General features: G+C 38.4%; 1 protein-coding gene across 1 annotated transcript in view; it reads left to right on the top strand.

The window, feature by feature from the left end:
- LOC118431078 (N-acetylated-alpha-linked acidic dipeptidase 2-like) overlaps positions 1-22695 on the top strand; it is a 38629-nt gene that overhangs the window by 1343 nt on the left and 14591 nt on the right. Inside the window, 3 exon segments of the mRNA XM_035842164.1 lie at positions 13855-13984; positions 20028-20238; positions 22493-22633. Coding sequence (XP_035698057.1) covers positions 13855-13984; positions 20028-20238; positions 22493-22633 — 482 coding nt within the window.

The raw sequence follows: 22695 nt of genomic DNA, 5'->3' as shown, positions 1-22695 counted from the left end.
CATGTAGCATCGATATCCGTCTGTGCATTCATAATCATTGTGCATGGATGCTCAATTGTTGCAGGCATGGTGATCTTGTAGTTCAGGGTTTAATAAATGTTGACTTGGAATTTAAAGATTTGGGGTTTGAATACATGTACATAGCAATCTCCAATGTTATGTCCCTGGGAAAGGCAATTTACACTTACATGATTATATTTCCTCACTCGGGCAAATTTGAGTACTTAGCTGTACTTATAACTTTGGTCTGTCGGGTGGAAGCGCATTTCTAAAGGTTATACATAGATGATCAAAGAACAGAGGATGCTCTTTAGGGACATAACTTTTACGTCTTTAATTGTCCTTTGACACTGACACAAGTTTTCATATGTTTGTGCAAGCTGCATAAGACTGTATCTGCATGGTTTAATCCACAGACACCAGGAATTTGGAAAGACCCCTGCTGCTTAACTTAAGTGTGGTGGGTTCTTTAACATGTCTAAGGTGGTGCTCTCCTCAAACATGGTTATTTCTATTGACAGATATTTAGAAGGATATCAAACACATGGAAGTCAATCATACATAGTCTTGAAACAATATTAGATATTGGCATGAAGAGAAAACAAGTGTTGTACAATAGTAAAATAATAAACAATACAACAGATGAATTTGAATCAAGATGCAATCATGAATTCAAACTTTTCTAAGTTTATAGGTCTGTAACTAATAACCAAATCTCTCAAGCCAAAATTGTCACCTCTGACTGGGTTGGCATAGGTCTCGTGCAACTTGAACTCAATCTTCTTAACAAACACCGACATGTCCTGGAAAGAAAAAACAACGTTTTAACATTCCTCCTGATAAGGACTAGTGCATTATCGAAATTGCACTGGTTTGAGCCAAACTTAGCATAGAGGGAGTTGAACATATCCATCATGTCAACATAGCTCAGGGGCAATAAAAAAGTCATCTATGCGAGCCGAATGATTGGTTGGGCTTAGAGGGCAGGTCGATGAATAAAGCAGATTGCCTTATACGCTCCAGTAAATTACAATTTGAGTTACTTAATTGTTAATTCCCCCAGAGCGAACCAGAACCCCTTGAAACTAGAAACATCAATAAAGATAAGGCCGATACTGGTGATGGATTACTAGTAAATAAGTTGCAATATAGACACAAGTGTTGGGCTGTTAAATCTACTGTCGATACCTATTCTCCAAGGGGAAATTTATAGGTACCAAGAATATAAAAGGGTTTAGTAGAATAGTATTTCATTCTTAGCCTTAATAGATCAATACAGAAAAATGGGTACACAAAACACATAAACTTGCTAATCAATAACAATTATGTAGTACAGTATACAGAACATCAATTGAAAAACAAATTAATACACATACACATACATTGATACGTACATCTATTATCTTTATAGATCCATCTATCTGGCAAAATCACTTTTATAGTCATACAAATGTATCCTGATTGCTATCCTGGTTGATCATTTGCCATGACTACCAAACTGGATTTTTGGCTACATGGATGGCTGTCATATTCATAATCATTGTGCTTTCTGGCAATAGAAAATGTATGTCGTGTGTACAGAATATAGTAATATAACAATTTTGAATTTCATTAATGAAAATTATTGACCTTCAAAAAAAGTTTTCTATTGAAACAGCCTTTAAGTTCAACCTTGAAATCAAATTGAAAGACAATTCTACCAGGTCATTCCAGGGGCAAAAAGTAACATGTTGGGAATTACTGTTTAATGGGTCTTCTGATCTTACTGGACCATTCAATATGGGAACCTTGTAAACCTGTCCATCGGACCGTGCACTGTCCCTTATCTGAAACTTCTGCATATATATGACTTATTAGGAGAGCAGAGATGATAGCAACAGGTGCAGGTCAATTATGCATGATGCACTGGTACTTTTCAAAGGAAGTCAGTGTTCCAAGGTACTGTGTAAGGCCTAGTTTCCAGTAAACAGCAATCACTACTAGTAAGCAAGTTTAAGCAACCAAAATTGGATTGGCTAAAAATCCAAGCCAATTTCATAATTGGAATATTATGCAAGATGTATAGTTTATAAAGATGTAAACAAACAAACAATAGAAAACAAAAATTGTAAGCAAAATTTCTTCCTTATCTACAAAATTTGTTGAGTGACCTGCCAAATTTTTTATCTCTAACTTCTAAGCGTTAGCAGCATTGTCACGGCCTCTAGTAGAAAAGCGACACAACAGAGTACAATTTGTTTCACGCCAGGATTATCTAACTTGCTTACTTATTATATACTTACTTACTTGTTAAGTGCTCATCATCATTTCATATAACTCATATCAACTGATTATCAAACTGTAATGGCCTTATTGGTGCATTTTTGTATCAGTACCCACCCCTATCTACAACACTCATACTCATATAGCCTCCCTAATATCTTACTCCTTTGAATGATTGTGCCAGCTTGCTAGTCTGGTACCATCCCTGTTGTCTTTTATTCATATGTTAACTTGTAATTTTACATGTACATGTGTTTATGTTTGTCTCTAGTATTTCACAAGGAGTCCAGTCCAGAAAAACTAGTTACTCAAGCTGGATTTGAAATAACCAGTTGCTTGAGTAACTGTGGCCTTTCGTAAATTTTCGACCAATAATCATAACCTTCATTGACATCGTGTGTTGTTGCAGATTCTACTGGAATAAATATTTGAGTACTATTGACCTAAAGTCCATGACACAGAAACATACAAACCTCATTTTTGAATGGCTTGACATACACAGACCAGGAATGGGTGTGTCCATCCTCCTCCCTCTTCTTGCCAAAGTACCTGGCAGTATTACCGTACACTATGGGTTTTACCATCATCAGGCCCTAGACATGTAGGGAAAAAGGTTTAGGTAAATTCATCAAATAAGTTGCCTTGATTGTAATGAATATAATGATAAGACAGCAACCCCATGCATTGTTGGCTATCTGTTTGTCATTTGTTTGTTTCACTTCAACACTTGACTTGACTGACAATGCCAGTCTCATATGTACATGATGTACTGTCTAATGTCTATGAATGGTAGAATAATCATCATTTAGTTGTTGACTGTAAACTGTACAAGAATGTACGTTGAATTATTTTCAATATCTAAATAACACATAAAAATTTACACTCCTTATGAAATCTATAATAGATAATCAGACATGTATTTCAAACTCCATCTACCCTTACATTTACAAATCGACTGAGAAGTTGCATCTGTACATACCAGTACACAGTACAGTATTATACATATATGTAGATTCTTCATTCTTAGAACTACTAGTACTAGCCTGTAATATTTTGTTTAGCATAAATATACATAAATTCCATGCTACATTTATGCTACAGAATACTAGTAGTAGATTTCAGAGTCTAGACCTTTTTTCAGGTCTCCAATTCATTACATTTATACTGACATTTCACACATCATTTCCTTCTAAAAGCACAGACGAAAGCTTTCTATATACATGTAGAAAAACATATACATGATGATGAGGTAACGCCACATACTAGTAAGTTACTAGTATCTACATGAGGTATGATCAACAAAGCATAATATTTTGTATCAGCGAGAGGATATCCTTCATACCATAGATGCTATGGCATCGCATTTGGCTTTTTCTTGGTCCACACAAAGAAAAATACCTCCAGAGCCAAACACTACTTACGTACAATTTTTTTCATGCGAATTTTTGTATGTTCAGTCTTCACAGGCGGTAAAAATCGGCCTACCTTTGTCCGGCCGCCCGAATCCGGACCATACTCCGCCATCTTGGACTTGAACATACTGAGCATCGATCGCTCTAGCCCTTCTGTAATTGGTCGGTACAAGCTCGCCTGGGGCAACAACCTCTGAAATAAGCTGCCGAAACTAATCTGCAAGATTTTGAAAACCGTCACAAAGTACTTCGGTCGGTAACAAGGAGGAAATGTGACAGAATTCTACATAGAGATCTAGATTTCTGCGACAAAACCTTCAGCCGTCTCAGTTTCACTCCATTCAGACGGTAATATCGCTTGGTCCAATCAGAGCGTTCGTTATAAAACCCGGTCGGCTGTGAGAATGATCTTTGACCCGTTTAGAATTTTTGGCGCGAAAACCGCATTAAAATGTACCTAAAGCAAAATTATACCAAGATTTATACCTACCAGCTCACACAAGGCATAAATATTAAAGAACAACGGATCAAATATTTCAATTTCATTTTTTTAATCTGCACTGGACGAAAATGTATATCTGTATACAGAAATGTTATGTAATAATTTTCATAACATTGTTGAATGCGGTTACCGGCTGTTTGATTATCAATGGTTCAAACCATTATGAAATAGGTGTAAAGTGTAGTTTAAATCAGAAATAATTTCATTAAAACCTTTACAAACTAGATCATTTCCCCATTTAACTTAACAAAATAATTTAAAAATAAAATTCACCAGTTTTAAGTTATATTGATGCGTAAATTATTACTATTAAGATCTATTGATTTTTTACATCATAACATAATATCCCCTGTTTTACAAAATAGCATAGTGTTGTAATGTTGTCCAAGGGCTTGGTAATGTAGGCCATGCCGTGACCTCTCGGTCGCATACCAAGGTGAGAAGGTGTTCGCGCCCGTGTTGTTATTTTGATGTCAATGCCACCTTGTCGCAAAGATTACAGAGGTTGTGCCATCACCGATTCCGATCTAGGTAAGTAGATGTGGATTATTGTATGGCCATTTTGATGTTAGAAAACCCCTGTGAACATGTCAATGCCGATCACGCAGCAGGTGTTATTACCGTGTAATATGATACCCTGTTGTACTTGCCGGTGTGCTGGGCAAGACAAGATCTAGACATCCCAAGGAGGTTCTTTTTTCAACCTCCTTGGACATCCTTAGACTACTAAAGACTTTCGACCCACCTTGACATGCAAGCTTCTTGTTGACCAAGTGGTATGAACGTCAGAATCTAGAGAATGGAAAAATGAGGAAAACACATTTCAAATCCACGGTCTGGACAAACCTCTTGGGACAAATACAGAACTTACTTGTAGCAAGAAGGTTATATCACCTCCTTGCTTGTAGCATGCAAACTTTAATTCTATTCTTTTTAATCAAACGGAGATGCCACTCACCAAGTCCCTCGTTGTGTTCACAATATCATTTTGCCTGTTTAATTTTCTATACCATATGTTGATTGTGTAACAAGATCCACAAATTGTATACACAGTCTTAATGCAAGTAATAAGTTACCTATTGTGGCATGCCTATTACTGTAAATCTTGTAATAGTCGCAGTGGTTTTATTTTCACAGTTTTCATGACATTGTACTACGACTCATGTGCAGCAAAATGAAGTATGGCCTTTTTGATTTTACCATTTCGTTACTATCAACTTTCTTATGTTACAAAACAACTGTAAATATATGCACATACAATTACAGTACTTGAGAAGAAGTGTTTTACCTATTAATGAAGATAATCTATTGACATTTACATGTAGAATTGCATGGGGATCTGCAGGAGCTTAACTCAATTTTCTAGTCTATCATTCTGGTGGCAAAAAGTACAAAGGTCCAAATCCCTTCACTTCAAGCCTCATTAGTAGTTAACACAAGGTCTGTTTCCCTGATTGACCCCTGACCTGTCAGGCAATTTGTCTTTACCTCCTAAAGGGCTGATGAAAGCTGACCCCTCTGGTGAGTAATGAAGATACCAGGCTAGACCTTCTAATGATAAATAACATTGACATTTTCACCTCTTTTTCTGCTACATTTTTTATACCCAGGTAGTTTGGAGACAGACTGGAGATAATGATGTTATTAAGGTGAAAAGGTCATGACCCAGTGACCATAATCCCTAGCATAAGCTAATGGCTGCTGATTTACACCTGTTGCACCCACTACCAGTAGTACAACAGTGGCTGCCTATAGTTATAGTAGAGCTGTCAGGTTATTAGCCAGGCAAGTGCTCTTTGGAGATGTTCTAAAAATGATAAGAAATTGGATGCACTAGATGCCCTGAAGATATCCTTACACTGGGGAACAGATCCTCTGACAAGCATGACATTCTGATTGACCAGGGATAGGTCACTTGTCGTCACAGTCTTCAACTATGCTGTCTCTGACAGTAATGTTGCCCCTCAGGATGCCTTACAATACACCATTTTGACTTCAAGTTAGAATTTTCTAAAACTTAGCACCATGAAAGGTGGATGCCCCCGGACCCACCTACAATACTTGCGCCTGTAGCACTTGCCACACGGCAACTCCAAGTAACCAAGAAATTTGGACTGACCCTATAAATTATGATAAAATCCTAGTTAAAAGCCTGAGGACTGTAAGATCCAAGCAAATCTATTGTGGGGTGGATACTGTTCGATCCTTTCGATATTGCCTTTGCTCCCATAGGTTTGCTTGGAGATAAGCAGAACTGTGTCCAGGACCTATATCCCAGGGCAGACATTTTCTGGGGAAAAATATTAAGTTCATGACATGACTTTGATGGAAATGAATTTACATAAGCTTAAAGTGGCAGATTTACATATAAAAAACAAAAATTCACAACATTGGATCCCAAGTACTTGGTAGTTTAAACATGATTGTTTCATTCAGTAAATACACATTGTAGTAATAACTATGCTCCACTCCAAAATACTGTAAATTATAAAACTTGGTGTGATGGTTTTATTTTTGCAGTTTTCCCAGAGATCTTCCCACTACAAATTCTTAGCCCTGTCAATATGCATTTCCAACATCTTACAAAATGTACTACAAAATTGTTTCAACCATGAATTCAAAACACCACAAAAACCTTTTCCCTCCTACCATCATGGCATTTAATTAGACCAAGTGTAAGTAAATGGATTTACAGTAAGTAAAAATGTTTGCCGTGTGATTAGAAAATTTGATAATGGACTTTCATTAACCCTTGTTGTAGACTCAAGTGCTTAGAAAGCACACCTGACAACAATCTCTTCTAACCTCTTCTATGTACTATGAGCAAAGATTCATTTTGTCCAAGATAATATCTGGAAACTTTCCTCACAGTTGTTCTATAGACCCTTAAGACTGAAGTTAAGAAATAACCATGTTTGCTTATTTAGCACTTGATAACTTCTTAGCATGTTTTTTAGTGACCCACTCACATAAGCAGACCTAGAAGTGCATGTTTCATGAGCTAACAGTGATAATGACTTAATGAGTTTGATGCTATTGGAAAAAAAATCACACACACTTTCTATTGACATTGAAATTGATGCAGAAATTTGGAAATATGATCAAGCGAAGTCAATATTCCAAGCACGCCAAAAAATAGTTACTCAAGCAACTGGATATGGCTTTGGAAACGGTCAGACATTTTGGATAGAATCCACTATCCTTCGTCAGTGACACTGTATATTCCAAGCATTCATGCCAAGTTTATATAAGTACTTTTCTGAGTTTATATAAATACTAGCTGATTTACTGAAATGTTACTGTGACTTAAATGTAACTTAAATTACTGACAGTCACATTTCAGTACTGACAGTTTGCTTAGAATGTTTGGGTCAGCGCAAAGTGGTCAGCCTTGCAAGCAATAAGAGAACCATTGAGATAAGAAGACGTACATGTAACAACTCCATCTAGCCCTTTTAACTTACGTATTTGGAAAATTCAGGAGACTGTTGAAACACTAAAAATTTGCTTCTAAACTTTTCGGTCGACTAAGATTCATTTCATCCAAGATGGCATCTGGAAACTTCCCCCAAGTTGAAGGTATCGTCTGGTAACAGCCTTCCGAGTAAATGATCAACCTATGCATGGTTAGATCTGCAACAGCAATTACCATCTAAATAAGTTCTCTCGCACCAGGCTTAGCCATAGCTGAAAGCTTGTTTCTCAAGGATTTAGATAAGGCAGCCACATAAGCCTTAGTGTACAAGAAATAGATGGTATCTTAACATCAGTCAAACCTCATATATTTCAATTTGACAAGGATCTGTGCATTTATTGCTGACAAGATTGTTGACTAAGAAACTTCATTAAAAAAAGGAAAATCCAATTAAAAGACATGAAAAAAGGAGACACATTAATTATTTGTTAGTCATGGAATGGCCGAGAAATAGATGAATAGTACTTAGTAGTACATGTACTTGCAACAAAAACTATATTCACACCTAGAGATTCAGAAGATATAGCAAGAACTCTTACAGACAGCCCGATGAGCTCTTCCATGGTAAGCCAGGCAATTTGCTCACAAACTGTGTTGTAATCCATGCTTCTAGGGGTGTATTAGTAAGTGGGAAGTATGACATCATACATGCATCATGCACACATAATAAACATCAGCATTTGATGCTCCAGACACACAATCAAATGACTCCGTTTTGCATATACAACTGTAAATTTCCTACAAATCATAGTAGAGCAGGTACAAAATGGGGAGTAGGATGATTCGGCCCAATGCCCTGGTCAACTCAGACAGGGTTGCTCCTTGGTTAGGGTTAGGGTTAGATTTGTATAAGGGTGTTAGGCCGAGTTGACCATGGTGTAAATACCAGGGCCTGATTATTCATGGGCCAAATTAAGTACCAAAGCATCCGACATTCTACAAAATGTACATTGTATGGAAATCTGGTTTAAACATTTGTGTCTTGGTTCAATGAGCTCAAAGATGTAGAAGTTTGTTTATTCAAGGAGAACGGGCTTGCCCCTTGTCAGTCTAGAGCTTGTAGAACATGTTGAGAGTTTACTTAGTCCCTGTAGTTGTGTTCACAGATGTGAGAAAACTCAAGGCTTCAGGTTAGGTCAGACCACATATATGCAAAGTTACTGTCTAAAACACGCTATGGGTGATATCCTTCCACCAACAGTTTCAAGTTCCAAGTTAGACTGGACAGCATGCAACTTGAAAACTTCTCAGGAGGTTTGTACTTTTCCTTTTGCAAAGAAGCTAATGTTTTTGATAACATTAAGCAATTGACATCAGTAAGCGTGTATGTACAATTGATAACAGGAGAAGTCCAGAGTATATTATCTTAATACATGTACAATGTGTTTGGTAAAAATGATAAGCTTTGGGGCCCCTAGCAGCTTTCCATGGTACCGCATCAGAACATGATATCTCTGGACAAGCTATGGTCCCAATTTTTGTGTAGTAGATAGGTCTTGTGGTCGGGAAGAAGTGGCACAAGTTTGTGCCTTCTAGTTAATTCTTACTTTAAAACTCAATACAAGATCATATAGTACAAACTTCCTAAACTTTAGTACCAAACACAGAATCTGATGAGCTTCCATGATGATCAATCCAAGATCATTTGTTGGTAGACTAGCTATTCTAAATGGAACATGCATCCCTGATATTTTAGCGCAAGATGACAGTGAACTTTAAATGCACCCCAATGTGTTGATTATTATGTTACAATAGAAATGTAAGATTTGGTGAGAAATAGATAGTAATGACTTGAACATCACCTCATCATCACCAACAGAATGACACGTTTTCCAATCACAGTTTTCCATTTGTTATTTATTGATCACCCTTACGGCTATCAGAGGTACATGTACTGTGGGATCCTGCCAGGATGAAACTGAGGAGGTTAATGGGTCTCAAATGGCCCAAATAATTCCTGTGAGGTTATTACAACATCACTCACAGGCATGACTGTGGATGTGCAGACAGTTTGATGCTCTCCTGTGTTGGTAGGATAGATAGTTTCATCGGTCCCTGTAGTCCTGATGTCTCATCACTATCTAAGCTCGTATTAGGCCACGTTGAGTCGATTCTATGGATGGCATCCATGCGTGCATCAATTTTTGTCTGTTCAAAAAAAAGTTTTCAACAATACTGTAAATCATACAAATAAGCTCCATATCATATGCTGTAATAGTGTAAATTGAAAAAAATATCGCAAAATGGATGCTAAATGTAAATAAATAAATTAATGATGTGGTAGAATGCGAAAGTCAATTCCAAAGTAAAAGAAGATCACTTTGAATGAACAAATTTTTGTGTGTTCATCATTTGTACAACCCTGTATTTGATAATGAAGGCAGCCTTTTTTGCTAAACTTTTTTTTGCACGCTTGCATCACTTTAGGGGTTCCCTGAGGATGTCATCCATATAATGGAATCTACATGGCCTTACTAAAACAAAACTCAGTCATATACGTAGGCATGTACATGTATTCTGGGCACAGGTTATCAAGATTTCATTTGGCATACAGCCAAGGTATTTCTGTTACTGTTATATTTGTGGCAACGTCAGTTTTAGAAATGTGATGAGCTATTTTGTGTAACATTACGAACAGGCTATCTCAGAATTTATTCCCATTTCTTATCCCACCGCTATTTTTCTGGCCTCTTTTATGTGTATGTTATCATTCAAATCCCATTTTGACGCTCATTTGATTAAGATTTTTATCCTGCGCTGTCGTAAAGTTCCTTGCTTAATTCCCTTTGAAAGACATGCACCGTACACACATGACTTGTTCTGCCCAATTTGAAAGGTATCAGAATATCAAAGATGGTCTTTCAGTGTTATGCCTGACCCAGCAAGGGACTTGTCTTCTCAATGCTTCCCCACTTCTCATCCACAGTGACAGCTTGGAAATTCTGAAGGTGTCCTTCATGCATGGGATCATTCCCTGAGGCCTAGGGAAAAAAAAGTTGTGTTTCCTGTTTCAGTCCTGAAAAAATTACAGTCGGTACTGTAGGTAGGGATTATCCTTTTTTTCGTGTAATTCTTTTTAGGCTGGCCAAAACTCTAGTGAGACATATTGCAATACAGTTGAAGAAAGTAAAGTGAAATGCATGAGAACACTTGTCTTTTAACATCAAACTTTAATTTTGTGCATAATACATACATTTATCCTTCATTAGATAGGACAAGCAGTGTTTTTACTTCAATAGGAAGCAGGCTGAATAAAAATTCAAGTGGAAGTTATGTGACTCTACTGCCACCCCCCCAAAAAATCTAGGGTCGGCAGGTTTTTCAAGGGAAGGTAGGGAAACAGGAAACAATATTTTTTCCTTGGCCTGATGACAAGGAAATATCTGATGATACAACCAAACTCTTCACATTAGGCTGGAGCTCCTATTATGGGTTTAGTGCAATGAGCTAACAGTCAAACTATGCAATACATCATACATTTCTCCTTGTACAGAGGACTGTGTGATGTCATTGTACTGGTATGGCGGCGAGCAGAATTTGGGAGTTGTGCTACATTTTTTATGGAAAGCTGCTGTATATAACAGGGCAGCCTCTTCCATAAATAGTGTTACATTTAATATGTGTTGCATAAAAATTTTCAATATAAAGGGAGTATCATTAGTAACGTCAGATGCCTATCGGATAAGCTTGACGGAATGCATGTATTATTAAGCTAATGTGGCATTGATTTTGACACTGGCTGCTGAGGACTTATAGATTTGCAATCTAATAACCTTTATTAGTATAACGGGATTTCTTATAAGCCATCCTCTGCATATCAGCGCTTTACGATGACGGTAAGGCTTATGATTGTGTAGGTGTCAAAAGCTGTCAATGAATGTCACTTTCATGGGGACGTATAACATTGTATATTCATTTTGCTCTTTACCTAGGTTAAGTTTTGTGTCCTGCAGCACAGGTTAAAGTCACTATCTCTTGAAAGAAAAGTTTGCGGCTAAGACTTAAAAAGAGAAAACCATGACTAGTAATAGCGCAAATAGAGTAACCAAAGACTCTTGGCAGAGTCTTTGGTTACCATGGTGATGACCTTTACTGAACTCCGCACACTAGCTTCTTTATCAGCTCTATCCCTATTCTATCAACTTGCAATGGTGGCATCTACATGTAAATGGTACATTTGCATCACGGGAGGGTCTTATAGCACATATGGAACTGCTGTGAGAACTGCTGTGAGAATTGTATATAAACTCATTAACAACCCTTCACGTAGACAAGTGTATTCACTAGTACTAGTAGTAGTGTAGGGACGCTACTCAACAGAGTCCAGTTGACAGTTCCAACTTCTTCAAGACTTTCTCTGGGCCTAACAATGTCCTTTGAGAGTCTGTGCTGAAGTCTTAAGCATCTGTCTTGCATGTGGACGTCACCCTAAGTTTGCCTTGTGTTGTGTGTTGGTGCTACAGTGTCTTTACCTATTTCTTCAGCATTGTATCTAGATCTCTACTTGGAAAATCTGGCAACCAAAAATATTTAAAACATCTCTTTTGCAAAAAGGCAGTTACTCAAGCAACTGGATATGATTTTATAATCTATTAGCTCGAAATTGAATAACTGCTTTTTGCCGTATCTTATTTACCTTAACGGTGCACACACCAATTCTTCCGCGACAGGGGTCCGAGATAGTGCGCGACAAAAATGTGACGAAAGGGTCTCGAGGGTCCATGTTTGAGTTCAAATTTCTCATAATCTGCTGCGAAGTGGCATTTAATACTGGCATGGCTAAAAAGCGTAAGAAGTGATGTGTTTTTGGTGCAAATTGGGTTTGGGCCCGAGGGTCACTTCCTTGTATTTCTACGCGTTGGAAGTGATTCGTCGTTGACCCAGATTTCCCGTCCGTATGCGGTCTGTGAGCCGTGTTGGTATGCCTCGCGCGACGGGTTATTGTAAAAATCTCAGTGTTACGATTTTCTTTATTTTTTGCCTGATTAATCTTAGGTGTATTCTCTTTCCGACAATATCAGTCATTTTCATGACTAAACTATAGGTGATGGGTTTATTTCCACGTCAAAATTCCCCTTTTTGTGCATACTTTTTTGCGTGAAAAAAACTTTTCTCCCCCCAAAATTATGAAAAGTAGTGAGAGTGAAGAAACTGATACCCGGCTGTTCTTAAAGCTGGAGTGATACCCGTCATTCCCATATACGGCTTTTCTGCTTTAGATCTATTTTCTTGAAGAGACGGCCTCTCGACCTGGGGGTGCGCAGCCTCGATTTGAGACCCCAAATAAACTGGGGTGTGCACCGTTGATGACTAACCTACATTGACGTTAAACATCACTTTAAGTTTAATACCCAGGAAATCTTTCTTTTCACATATTCTTTACATTGTTGCCAAGTTTTATCCTAAGGGTATACATTGTAACAATAACTATGAATGGAAAATGCCATTTGTCATCATTTGTCATGTGCCTGTAGCGTGGCATGATTTATGACCATTACAACCAATTGCTGAGTCCATCTTTCTTGCTATCAGTAAGTTTAAAAGTTTTCCACAGGCAGAGTAAGTAGTTGAACTACGTGTAGCTGTGAATGCTTATCAGAATTGAACTAGGGATAAAGACTTAGTGCATTTTGTTCAACATCTTGACAGTCTGAGATGATTCTTATACTCTTAGCTATATTTCCCTTTTTGTATGTTGAATCATTCACTGTATGAAATCCAATAACATCTTGTGGTACATGATGAGACCTTAACAGTTCACGAAGGTCAGTAGTCAGAATATTCCTTTGTGGACAGCCTTCACAACATGGCCTCGACACTTATCTATGAGAAAAAAGATTTCATCAAGTTCCCCACACATCTCTCAGTAGAATTTGATTTCCTGCCATGATTTGTTTTCTTTGGTGGAGATCACAACCTCTCTCACTGGGCTAAAATCAATTCTAGCTTTGCAGAACAGTAAAACATGGCAGGGGTGGGCCTGTCCAAATAGGAGATCTCTCTTATTTGTTCTGTACATACTGTCACGTCCGTGGATTTGATACTGAACCCTTACTAGTATGCAGGCAGGGAAACAAGCGCCATGTCTTCAACCAACGACATGCGACTGTTGACCGATGAGGACGATTCTTCAATGCAAGATCTGAAATTAAAGCAGAGAAGTGAGTATCTTTTTAAGAGATTCTGTTGTTTGTATTTTTCAGCAGCAACAGCAAGTTAACATGCCTGGGTCCACCACCCTTTCCATGAGTGAAAGAAGTGGGTACAGTCGTTGGGCTGGGGATGTGGACAACATAGACTTACAAATTGCACCAAAAGAACCCGGATCAGAAGGTAAGGGGATGGCTGTGGCAACATTTTTCGAGATCATCACTGTCAATGCGAGACAGCAGCAATAAACAATATATTCTGATATGTACTTGTATCTGCTAAAACACTTTGACAGAACATATTATCATAAAAAGTCGTGCTTGCAAATACATGTATTTATTATAAGGATGATATATTGTCTATGGTTGCAAAATGTTGTGTTGGAAGAAATTCTGATGCAACATTGACCAAACATCCAACAGAAACGGTAAAAAATTCTATTGTAGCTTAAGACAACGACCTGCACATACTTGATAACACATTGCAAATTAGGGCAATTCTTGTTATTGTTGATTGCTGATTTTGCCATTGATCATTGATAAATACAAACAATTCACAAGCCAGGCTGATCATCCAGAGTTCCACGTATACACAACACAACATTCTGACGTTCTAGAGTCCGACGTCTATTATTCCGTCCAAGAATCCTAGCCAAACAAAGGGCTTACTAAGTCTGAGATTGAAGCTTCAGCCTGTGATTCTTCAGGCTTGCTTGGCTTGAGTTTGCTCCAACCATCACTTATCTAGTGGTGTTTGAACCTGTCTTAGTCAAACAAGGTTGGATTGCAGGCATTCTCCTACGCAGAGGGACCACAGTCGTGTCAAACCTCCTTGTGTTTACCTCTGCTATCTTGTGCACTCAGACCAGTTAGGGACTGCCCTACTTATAAATATTAATGAGCTTGCCCTTATATGGGCAGTCAGCCGTTGGGATTGCCTGTAGGAGGATGGAGCCATGTAAAACGTAACATGATTGGCTGATAGCTTCCCAGCGGCCTTTGCGAGACAGCTTGCAACAACAAAAAGCCCAAGAAAAGCCTATTCTCTGATTGGTTGACAGCTGGTTTGTGGCGACAATCATACTAACCACTGATAGGGCAAGAGATAGCAGGACCCCATAGGCTAATGCCGTTGGGGACCGGGCGTTAGGATGGATTGCAGGCTGTCCTCATTAGAGAAATTATTCCATTAAAGAATGGATCTTGATTTGCATAGTCATCATCTAGTTATTTCAAACATCATTTTAAAGCTACTTACATACCAAATATTATTTGGTACATTGGATGATGATCTGTTGCCCTCTTCTTAAGTTCACATCTTTCAAAAATTTACAAAAAGTCCCTGCATTTCCAGAATGAGATGCAAGCAGGCTCAAACCTATGGTACTTCTTACGACGTAACAGGAACTATCTATCACTCCAATTTGGTAGCCGTACCATTTTCAAATCAAAAGATAGGAAAGCTGGAAGTTTTGCTACAGTATTATGACATGCCACCAAGTAAGTCCATGGGCCCCAAAATCTAATCATTCTAAGATGTCATCAAGACCTACTCACAAACCAGATATTGAAGGCATTCCATCCAAGCACTCTTGACTTGAGTTATCGTGTTGACAGACAGACGGCTAGCACATGAATGCTGCCCAAAACATAACCTTCTGGCCAAGGTGATAAAGTAATAAATGACAGTTGCTATGAAAGTTTTCACAGTCTGCTGTGCTCTGCCTTTGAAGGATGCTGCACAATCATAGCAAAACTTTTCATACCGCATGATTTATGCCAGCTCAGTACAAGGCTTATTAGCCTGGTGCCACTGTACTTAAGAAAGAGAATGTTGACCCTGTGGAGCTCTGTAAGAAAAATGGCTTTAATATGTAGCAAAGCCTAAATTACAAGGTCAATACCACCCAAGGTCAACAACCCGTCTGCCTTCCCAACCAACATGAAATGTTGGAGTACAGCATGTGTCTTACATCCGTCTTCTTACGTGACTTTTTTCCACAGTTCACTCGTGGTCTAAAACATAACAGTCAAGCCTTCCTCAATTATGTAAAGCAAAGGGGGGTAAATATTCAGAGCTGATGAAAGACAATCTCGTTCAGACAGCAGAATATTTGAACCGGGAGATAAAAAGCTTGGGCTCCCATTAGTTAAAGAGTTCTATTTTCCATTTGAAAGGTTTAGCGGAGTTTTGGACCTTAAGGTAGCTCAGGGCAGCTGACTTATTCATAAGGATTTTCTGCAACTTAGATGGAGACCTTTGATACCCTGTCACAGTGGCCCCAATATGTCACTGCTAAAGTCTGGCACACACACAGGCAAACTGCTGGTAGATTGCACAGGGTTTGAGGTCACAGATCAGGACAAGGGTGTCCTTTAGAAATGGGTAGAGCTGTGCAATTATTCAACTTGCAAGGATGGCAGGGACTAGATCCTTTTGTGTCTGAAGGTTTTTATTCATTCATGTATTTGGCATGCATTTGGTGGCTTTTGAAATTTCTCAGTTGACTTTCACAGCTGGAACGCAGACAAATTTCAGTACAGCAATGATAACATATAATTCAGTATTGTGCTGTGAAATTTCTGTGTGTTGGACGGTAATTCAGTACCATGGTGGTTGCACATTTATGTATGGGATGGTACTGTAGTTAGAACTCATATGTATGTGAGACAGCAATTCAGTACCATAGTAATAGCACATCTGTATGTGGAGCAGTAATTCAGTACCATGGTTAGAACCCATCTGTGTAGGGGACAATAATTCAGTACCATGGTAAGAACCCATCTGTGTAGGGGACAGTAATTCAGTACCATGGTAAGAACCCATCTGTGTAGGGGACAGTATTTCACTACCATGGTGAGAACCCATCTTTGTGGGACAGTAATTCAGTACCATGGTGAGAACCTATCTGTAGGGGACAGTAATTCAGTCCCATGGTGAGAACCCATCTGTAGGGGACAGTAATTCAGTACCACGGTGAGAACCCATCTGTAGGGGACAGTAATTCAGTACCACGGTGAGAACCCATCTGTGTGTGGGACAGTATTTCAGTACCATGGTGAGAACCCATCTGTGTAGGGGACAGTATTTCAGTACCATGGTGAGAACCCATCTTTGTGGGACAGTAATTCAGTACCATGGTGAGAACCCATCTGTAGGGGACAGAAATTCAGTACCATGGTGAGAACCCATCTGTAGGGGACAGCAATTCAGTACCATGGTGAGAACCCATCTGTAGGGGACAGTAATTCAGTACCAGGGTGAGAAGCCATCTGTAGGGGACAGTAATTCAGTACCATGGTAAGAATCCATCTGTGTGGGAACAGTAATTCAGTACCAAGGATGAGAACCCATCTGTGTAGGGACAGTAATTCAGTACCATGGTGAGAACCCATCTGTGTGGGAACAGTACCATGGTGAGAACCCATCTGTGTGGGACAGTAATTCAGTACCATGGTGAAAACCCATCTGTGTGGGACAGTAATTCAGTACCATGGTGAGAACCCATCTGTGTGGGACAGTAATTCAGTACCATGGTAAGAATCCATCTGTGCGGGACAGTAATTCAGTACCGTGGTGAGAACCCATCTGTGTAGGGACAGTAATTCAGTACCATGGTGGGAACCCATCTGTGTGGGAACAGTAATTCAGTACCATGGTGAGAACCCATCTGTGTGTGGGGACAGTAATTCAGTACCAAGGATGAGAACCCATCTGTGTAGGGACAGTAATTCAGTACCATGGTGAGAACTCATCTTTGTGTAGGGACAGTAATTCAGTACCATGGTGAGAACCCATCTGTGTGGGAACAGTAATTCAGTACCAAGGATGAGAACCCATCTGTGTAGGGACAGTAATTCAGTACCATGGTGAGAACTCATCTTTGTGTAGGGACAGTAATTCAGTACCATGGTGAGAACCCATCTGTGTGGGAACAGTAATTCAGTACCAAGGATGAGAACCCATCTGTGTAGGGACAGTAATTCAGTACCAAGGATGAGAACTCATTTGCAGGTAGACATCAATTATTTCAGTACCATGGTGAGAACAACTCTACACATGTATGTGTGAGACAGCAATTCAGTATCTCATTACATTCTACTAGTCAAGAAATTGACAGGACTTGTGTGGGTGGGAGAGTAATTCGTTGTAGCTATTCATCTTGAAAAAATGTCAAGCTGACATTCATATTGAGTATAATATGGCCAATTTTCAAATTGTGACAATTTACAAATTTTCACAAGTATATATTTTTCTATAACATGGCCAATTTTCAAATTGTGACAATTTACAAATTTTCACAAGTATATATTTTTCAAAATAATGGTGGCAAAAATTATCAAAACAAATTGAGTTTTGACAAAATGTAGATACTTCTCGTATTCTTCTCCTCGTAAAAATGGAGGCAAAATTTTGAATGCAGATTTAGTTTTGACAAATCTAGATACTTCTAGAAATATTCATAGCAAAATTGTTAGTCCCCATCTGAGATGTTCTGTGTTTAGCCGTCATCTACACAGTTGTGTTTCCAAAGATAAGGGCTCTGTTATCAACTTTCATCACATTAAGACTATCCAGTCCTTAATCTTCTTGAAGTTCTATCAAAACCTTCAGATAGAATTAAGCACATCTTCAGTCAAAAACATGCTCTTAATGTGTTAATGGAATTCTTGAGAGGCAGAATTCAATAAAACCATTTGACTATGCTATGTAAAAGTTTTCAACATATATGTGACTACATTGTGTAACTCAACAATATCAGTAGTCAAGGTTTTTATCTCATGTTCGTTTGTGCATGTCTGGGAAATGATAAATTGGTCTGGAATTCAGAAAAATAATCATAACAGAGGCCTTCAGATAAGATGATATACGTTTACATACACTGTACATCCACTTAGTGGGCGTATATTATTTGAATGCCTCTATCACCACAAATAAGACTTAGTAATGCATTAGGAAGAGTGTAGATGCATCTAGCGACCTTAAAATACCTCTTAAGATCATATTTGTCTTGAAGGAAGGATAAGATGTTGTCAGTTTAATAAATTTGTCAGGATGGTTCTCGAAGTAGGATAGTCTTTCAGAAGCTTATCTCCAGCAAGAAAGTCTTATTCTCAATTGATCAACATCATTCTATACCTTTATTAACAAGTCAGTATGCCAAGCATCTGATCTAATGTATCATGTTATATTGTCGCCTTTAAAAGTGTTTTTTCTAGAATTTGGCACCAAAACGGGAAATATTCTAAATATGAAAATCTTTACTCATATTGACATTTTAATTGATTTTTAACATATTTGTATAATTTTTCTAGCATTCCCAAGGTAGATTGAAAATACAACAGTGACTATGTTTTGACCCATTCAATGATACAATGTGTACCTGTACCTTTAATTCTTGAAATTTTCTTGGTGGATTTATCTTTGTGATCTTTACAGTAAATGCTTGTTTCTGAACATAAAACCACTGTAACAGTTGTTTCCATGCTACTCTTGCGACTATATAGCACTATCCCAAACTTAAAACCATCGGAAAAACCAAGTCTCCATTTTTCTCCTTACCACAAAGTAGGTACCTTAAAGGGACATAATGTAGAAATATGGCGCCAAAATTTCAAATGTTCTGAACTTGAAAATCTCCATTCAGATTGACATTTGCAACTTATTTCTAACTTATCTGCGTCATTTTATCACATTTCTAGAGCTAATTAATGACATCAAAGTAAGCCACGACCAAATTCACTTACTTCCGGGTAGCCTACCGGAAGTAAGCCGACCGTAGATGTCCGAATCGACCGTTGCGGTCGCAGATCTTTGGAGCTTAGCGGTGACTTTCAACAAACCTCAGTAACGATTCGAGCGAACCACCGAACGCGTTCTAAAGCGCACTTTGGCTCGCCGGCAAGTTGAATAAAATGGCGGGCAACTCAAGCGGCGGAGGGAAGTGCGCATATTTCAAGACGTCCTCACGGTACAACAAAGTCGTATCCATACGTTGTAAATATTGCTGTGCAGTGTAATAAGGTAGATTCAACTCATAATGCCGAAAAATGACCAAAAACAGTGGCTTTATTTTTTACATTATGTCCCTTTAAAGGTATTTAAACAATGACATTGTCAACTTTTTTTGGTTGTGTACATCTTGCTTATTCAGTGGCAGGCTATCCTGATGAAGTAGTGTATTCGCAAACAAATGTTACAGTTAAACTAACACAAACTTTTGCAGGTTGGTTTTCAGGAAGGAAGGGTCTGGTCCTGAGGATCCTGGTGCTGGGCACGCTGTTCGTGTTCGGACTGATCCTGGGGTATGTGATCCGGCGCAGCACGCACGGCGTCCCGTCTAAGGTGTTGGACAGTCTCCAGCAGGACTACAGGCAGGACATCAGTCAGCAGCTCATGCACAACATGAGAGCAGAAAACATCGAAAGTAACCTCAGGTAAATGGGAGGAATCTAATTATGGAGAAATTAAACTGTTTACCAATAGGACATCAGTCAGCAGCTCATGCACAACATGAGAGCAGAAAACATCGAAAATAACCTCAGGTAAATGGGAGGAAATTAAACTGTTTACCAATAGGACATCAGTCAGCAGCTCATGCTCAACATGAGGGCAGAAAACATCGAAAATAACCTCAGGTGAGAAGGAGAGGGATTCATCAGTCTTAAATGGAATCTAATTGTAACATAGCTTTCTACATTATGGAGAAAGTAACTGTTTACCAACAGGACATCAGTCAGCAGCTCATGCACAACATGAGGGCAGAAAACATCGAAAGTAACCTCAGGTGAGAAAGAGAGGGATTCATCAGTCTTAAATGGAATCTAGTTGTAACATAACTTGCATGAAAATTTATACATTGTACATTTTTTGTAAGTTGATTAATAACCTTCATGAAATGTCATGGAGGTTATATTTTACCCTGCGTTTGTGTGTCTGTCTGTCTGTCTGTCTGTCTGTCTGTCTGTCTGTCTGTCTGTCTGTCTGTCTGTCAACAAGATAACTCAAGAACGGCTGGATGGATTGGTTTCATACTTGGTGTGTTGGTAGGGTGTGATGAAAGCTGGAAGTGATTAGATTTTGGGCCCCCTAGCGGCTTCCCTTGGTACTGCAGCGCAACTTCCGGTTTTGCTATCTCGTGTTCTGAACAAGCTATGGTCCCAATTTTTATGTGTTACATACACACTGTAGCTCTTGCGCTCAGAAATAAGTGACATAAGTTTGGGCCCCCTAGCGTCTAGTTTTGGGATAGCAGGGGCATTTTTGTCAAAAACTTCTGAAGACGATAACTCAAGAAAGGAACAGCGGATTTTCATGATTTTTGGTATGTAGGTACCTCAGACAATGTTGTACAAAATGAAATACTAATTATGCAAAATTATATTACATTTGCATAATTAATGAGAATATTCTATCATAGCAGTTTTTTCTATGTATCTCTTGTCCCTGACGTGATATGGTCTTGACATTTGGGTGGTAGATAGCTTTTAGTGTCATGACAAAGTGGGGCAAGTTCCCCCTAACATTTAATTTGGGAACTGCAGGGGCGTTTTTGTCAAGACATTCCAATGAGGATAACTGCAGTAAGGATTGACGGATTGGCATCATATTAGGCATGCGGGTACCTTAGGCAAAGATGTTCATAATGATATACATGTTATGCAAATGAGAGCTTAATTTGCATAATTAATGAGGAAATTGTATGATTTCATTTTTTTCAATGACTGGACTTCAATAAATGTAACACATGTTAATTATGATATGTAGAATATAAGCAGATACCAAATATGGTAATGAGGAACTTATTTGCATAATTTATGTAAAAATTGCAAAACCGCTGTATGATCAATAATGGGAATTTTATAATTGTGACATGTGTACGTTAGTCAATGATGAACAACACCATGCATAAATTATGTTCATGTGTTAGTCAATTTCTTGAAATTTATGAAAGCTCTAAATTTTCATGGAGGTATGAGGTCGCCGAACTCTAGTTATATTATGGAAAAATTAAACTGTTTACCAATAGGACATCAATCAGCAACTCATGTACAAAATGAGAGCAGAAAACATTGAAAATAACCTCAGGTAGAAAGGACTCTAATTGTTACGAACTTGTATGAAAATTCTTCTGAGTTGATGAATTATATATATATATGGCCTCCTTCGGTCAATATTGACCATGGTAATTAATGAATTACATCATGGATAAAGTAAACTATTCTCCAATTGAAAAACATTCTCTTCCTAAGTCTGAGAAAACATTCTTTTATTAGATTTTTAAGCCCCTGTATATAGTTTTAAAAAAGCTAGGGGGCCAAAATATACAATGACTGTCTACCCATTTACCGCTCTAAATCACGACCACAGTTTGTCCAGAACACAAGATTTCAAAACAGGAAGTTATGCTGCAGTACTTTAGAGAATTGCTAGTGGGTCCATTATCGTACTTGACCTTCGTTTAACCAACCCCTACTCATTTTTTTTTTTTCTCATAGACCAGATATCAGCAGGATTCATGTACTGCTTCGTTTTCTTGAGTTACATTTATGCTGTACACAAACACACAGGCAAGTGCATGCACAAATGGCACCCAAAACATGAAAGTTTTGGTAAAGGTAATAAAGTAACTATGTAGGTACACATAGATTTGCATTTTTATGTAATGATATGTCATTGTCTTTTCTACAGATGGTTGACAAATCAGTCCCATGTTGGTGGATCAGATGAGAGTTACAACATGGCCAGAACAATTCGACAAAAACTGAAAGACTTTGGCTTTGACGCCACCCAGCTGAAACGTTACAAAGTTCTGTTGTCATATCCAGACAGGTGAGCAACCTTTGTTTGTCTTACAATTGTACAAGGAAGTGTTCAACTCATGTATGTTGATT

Source organism: Branchiostoma floridae, chromosome 14 (assembly GCF_000003815.2).
Source record: "Branchiostoma floridae strain S238N-H82 chromosome 14, Bfl_VNyyK, whole genome shotgun sequence".
Taxonomy (NCBI): domain Eukaryota; kingdom Metazoa; phylum Chordata; class Leptocardii; order Amphioxiformes; family Branchiostomatidae; genus Branchiostoma; species Branchiostoma floridae.
The sequence above is the reverse complement of the archived record's forward strand: the minus strand, read 5'-3'. Positions and strand labels throughout refer to the sequence as shown.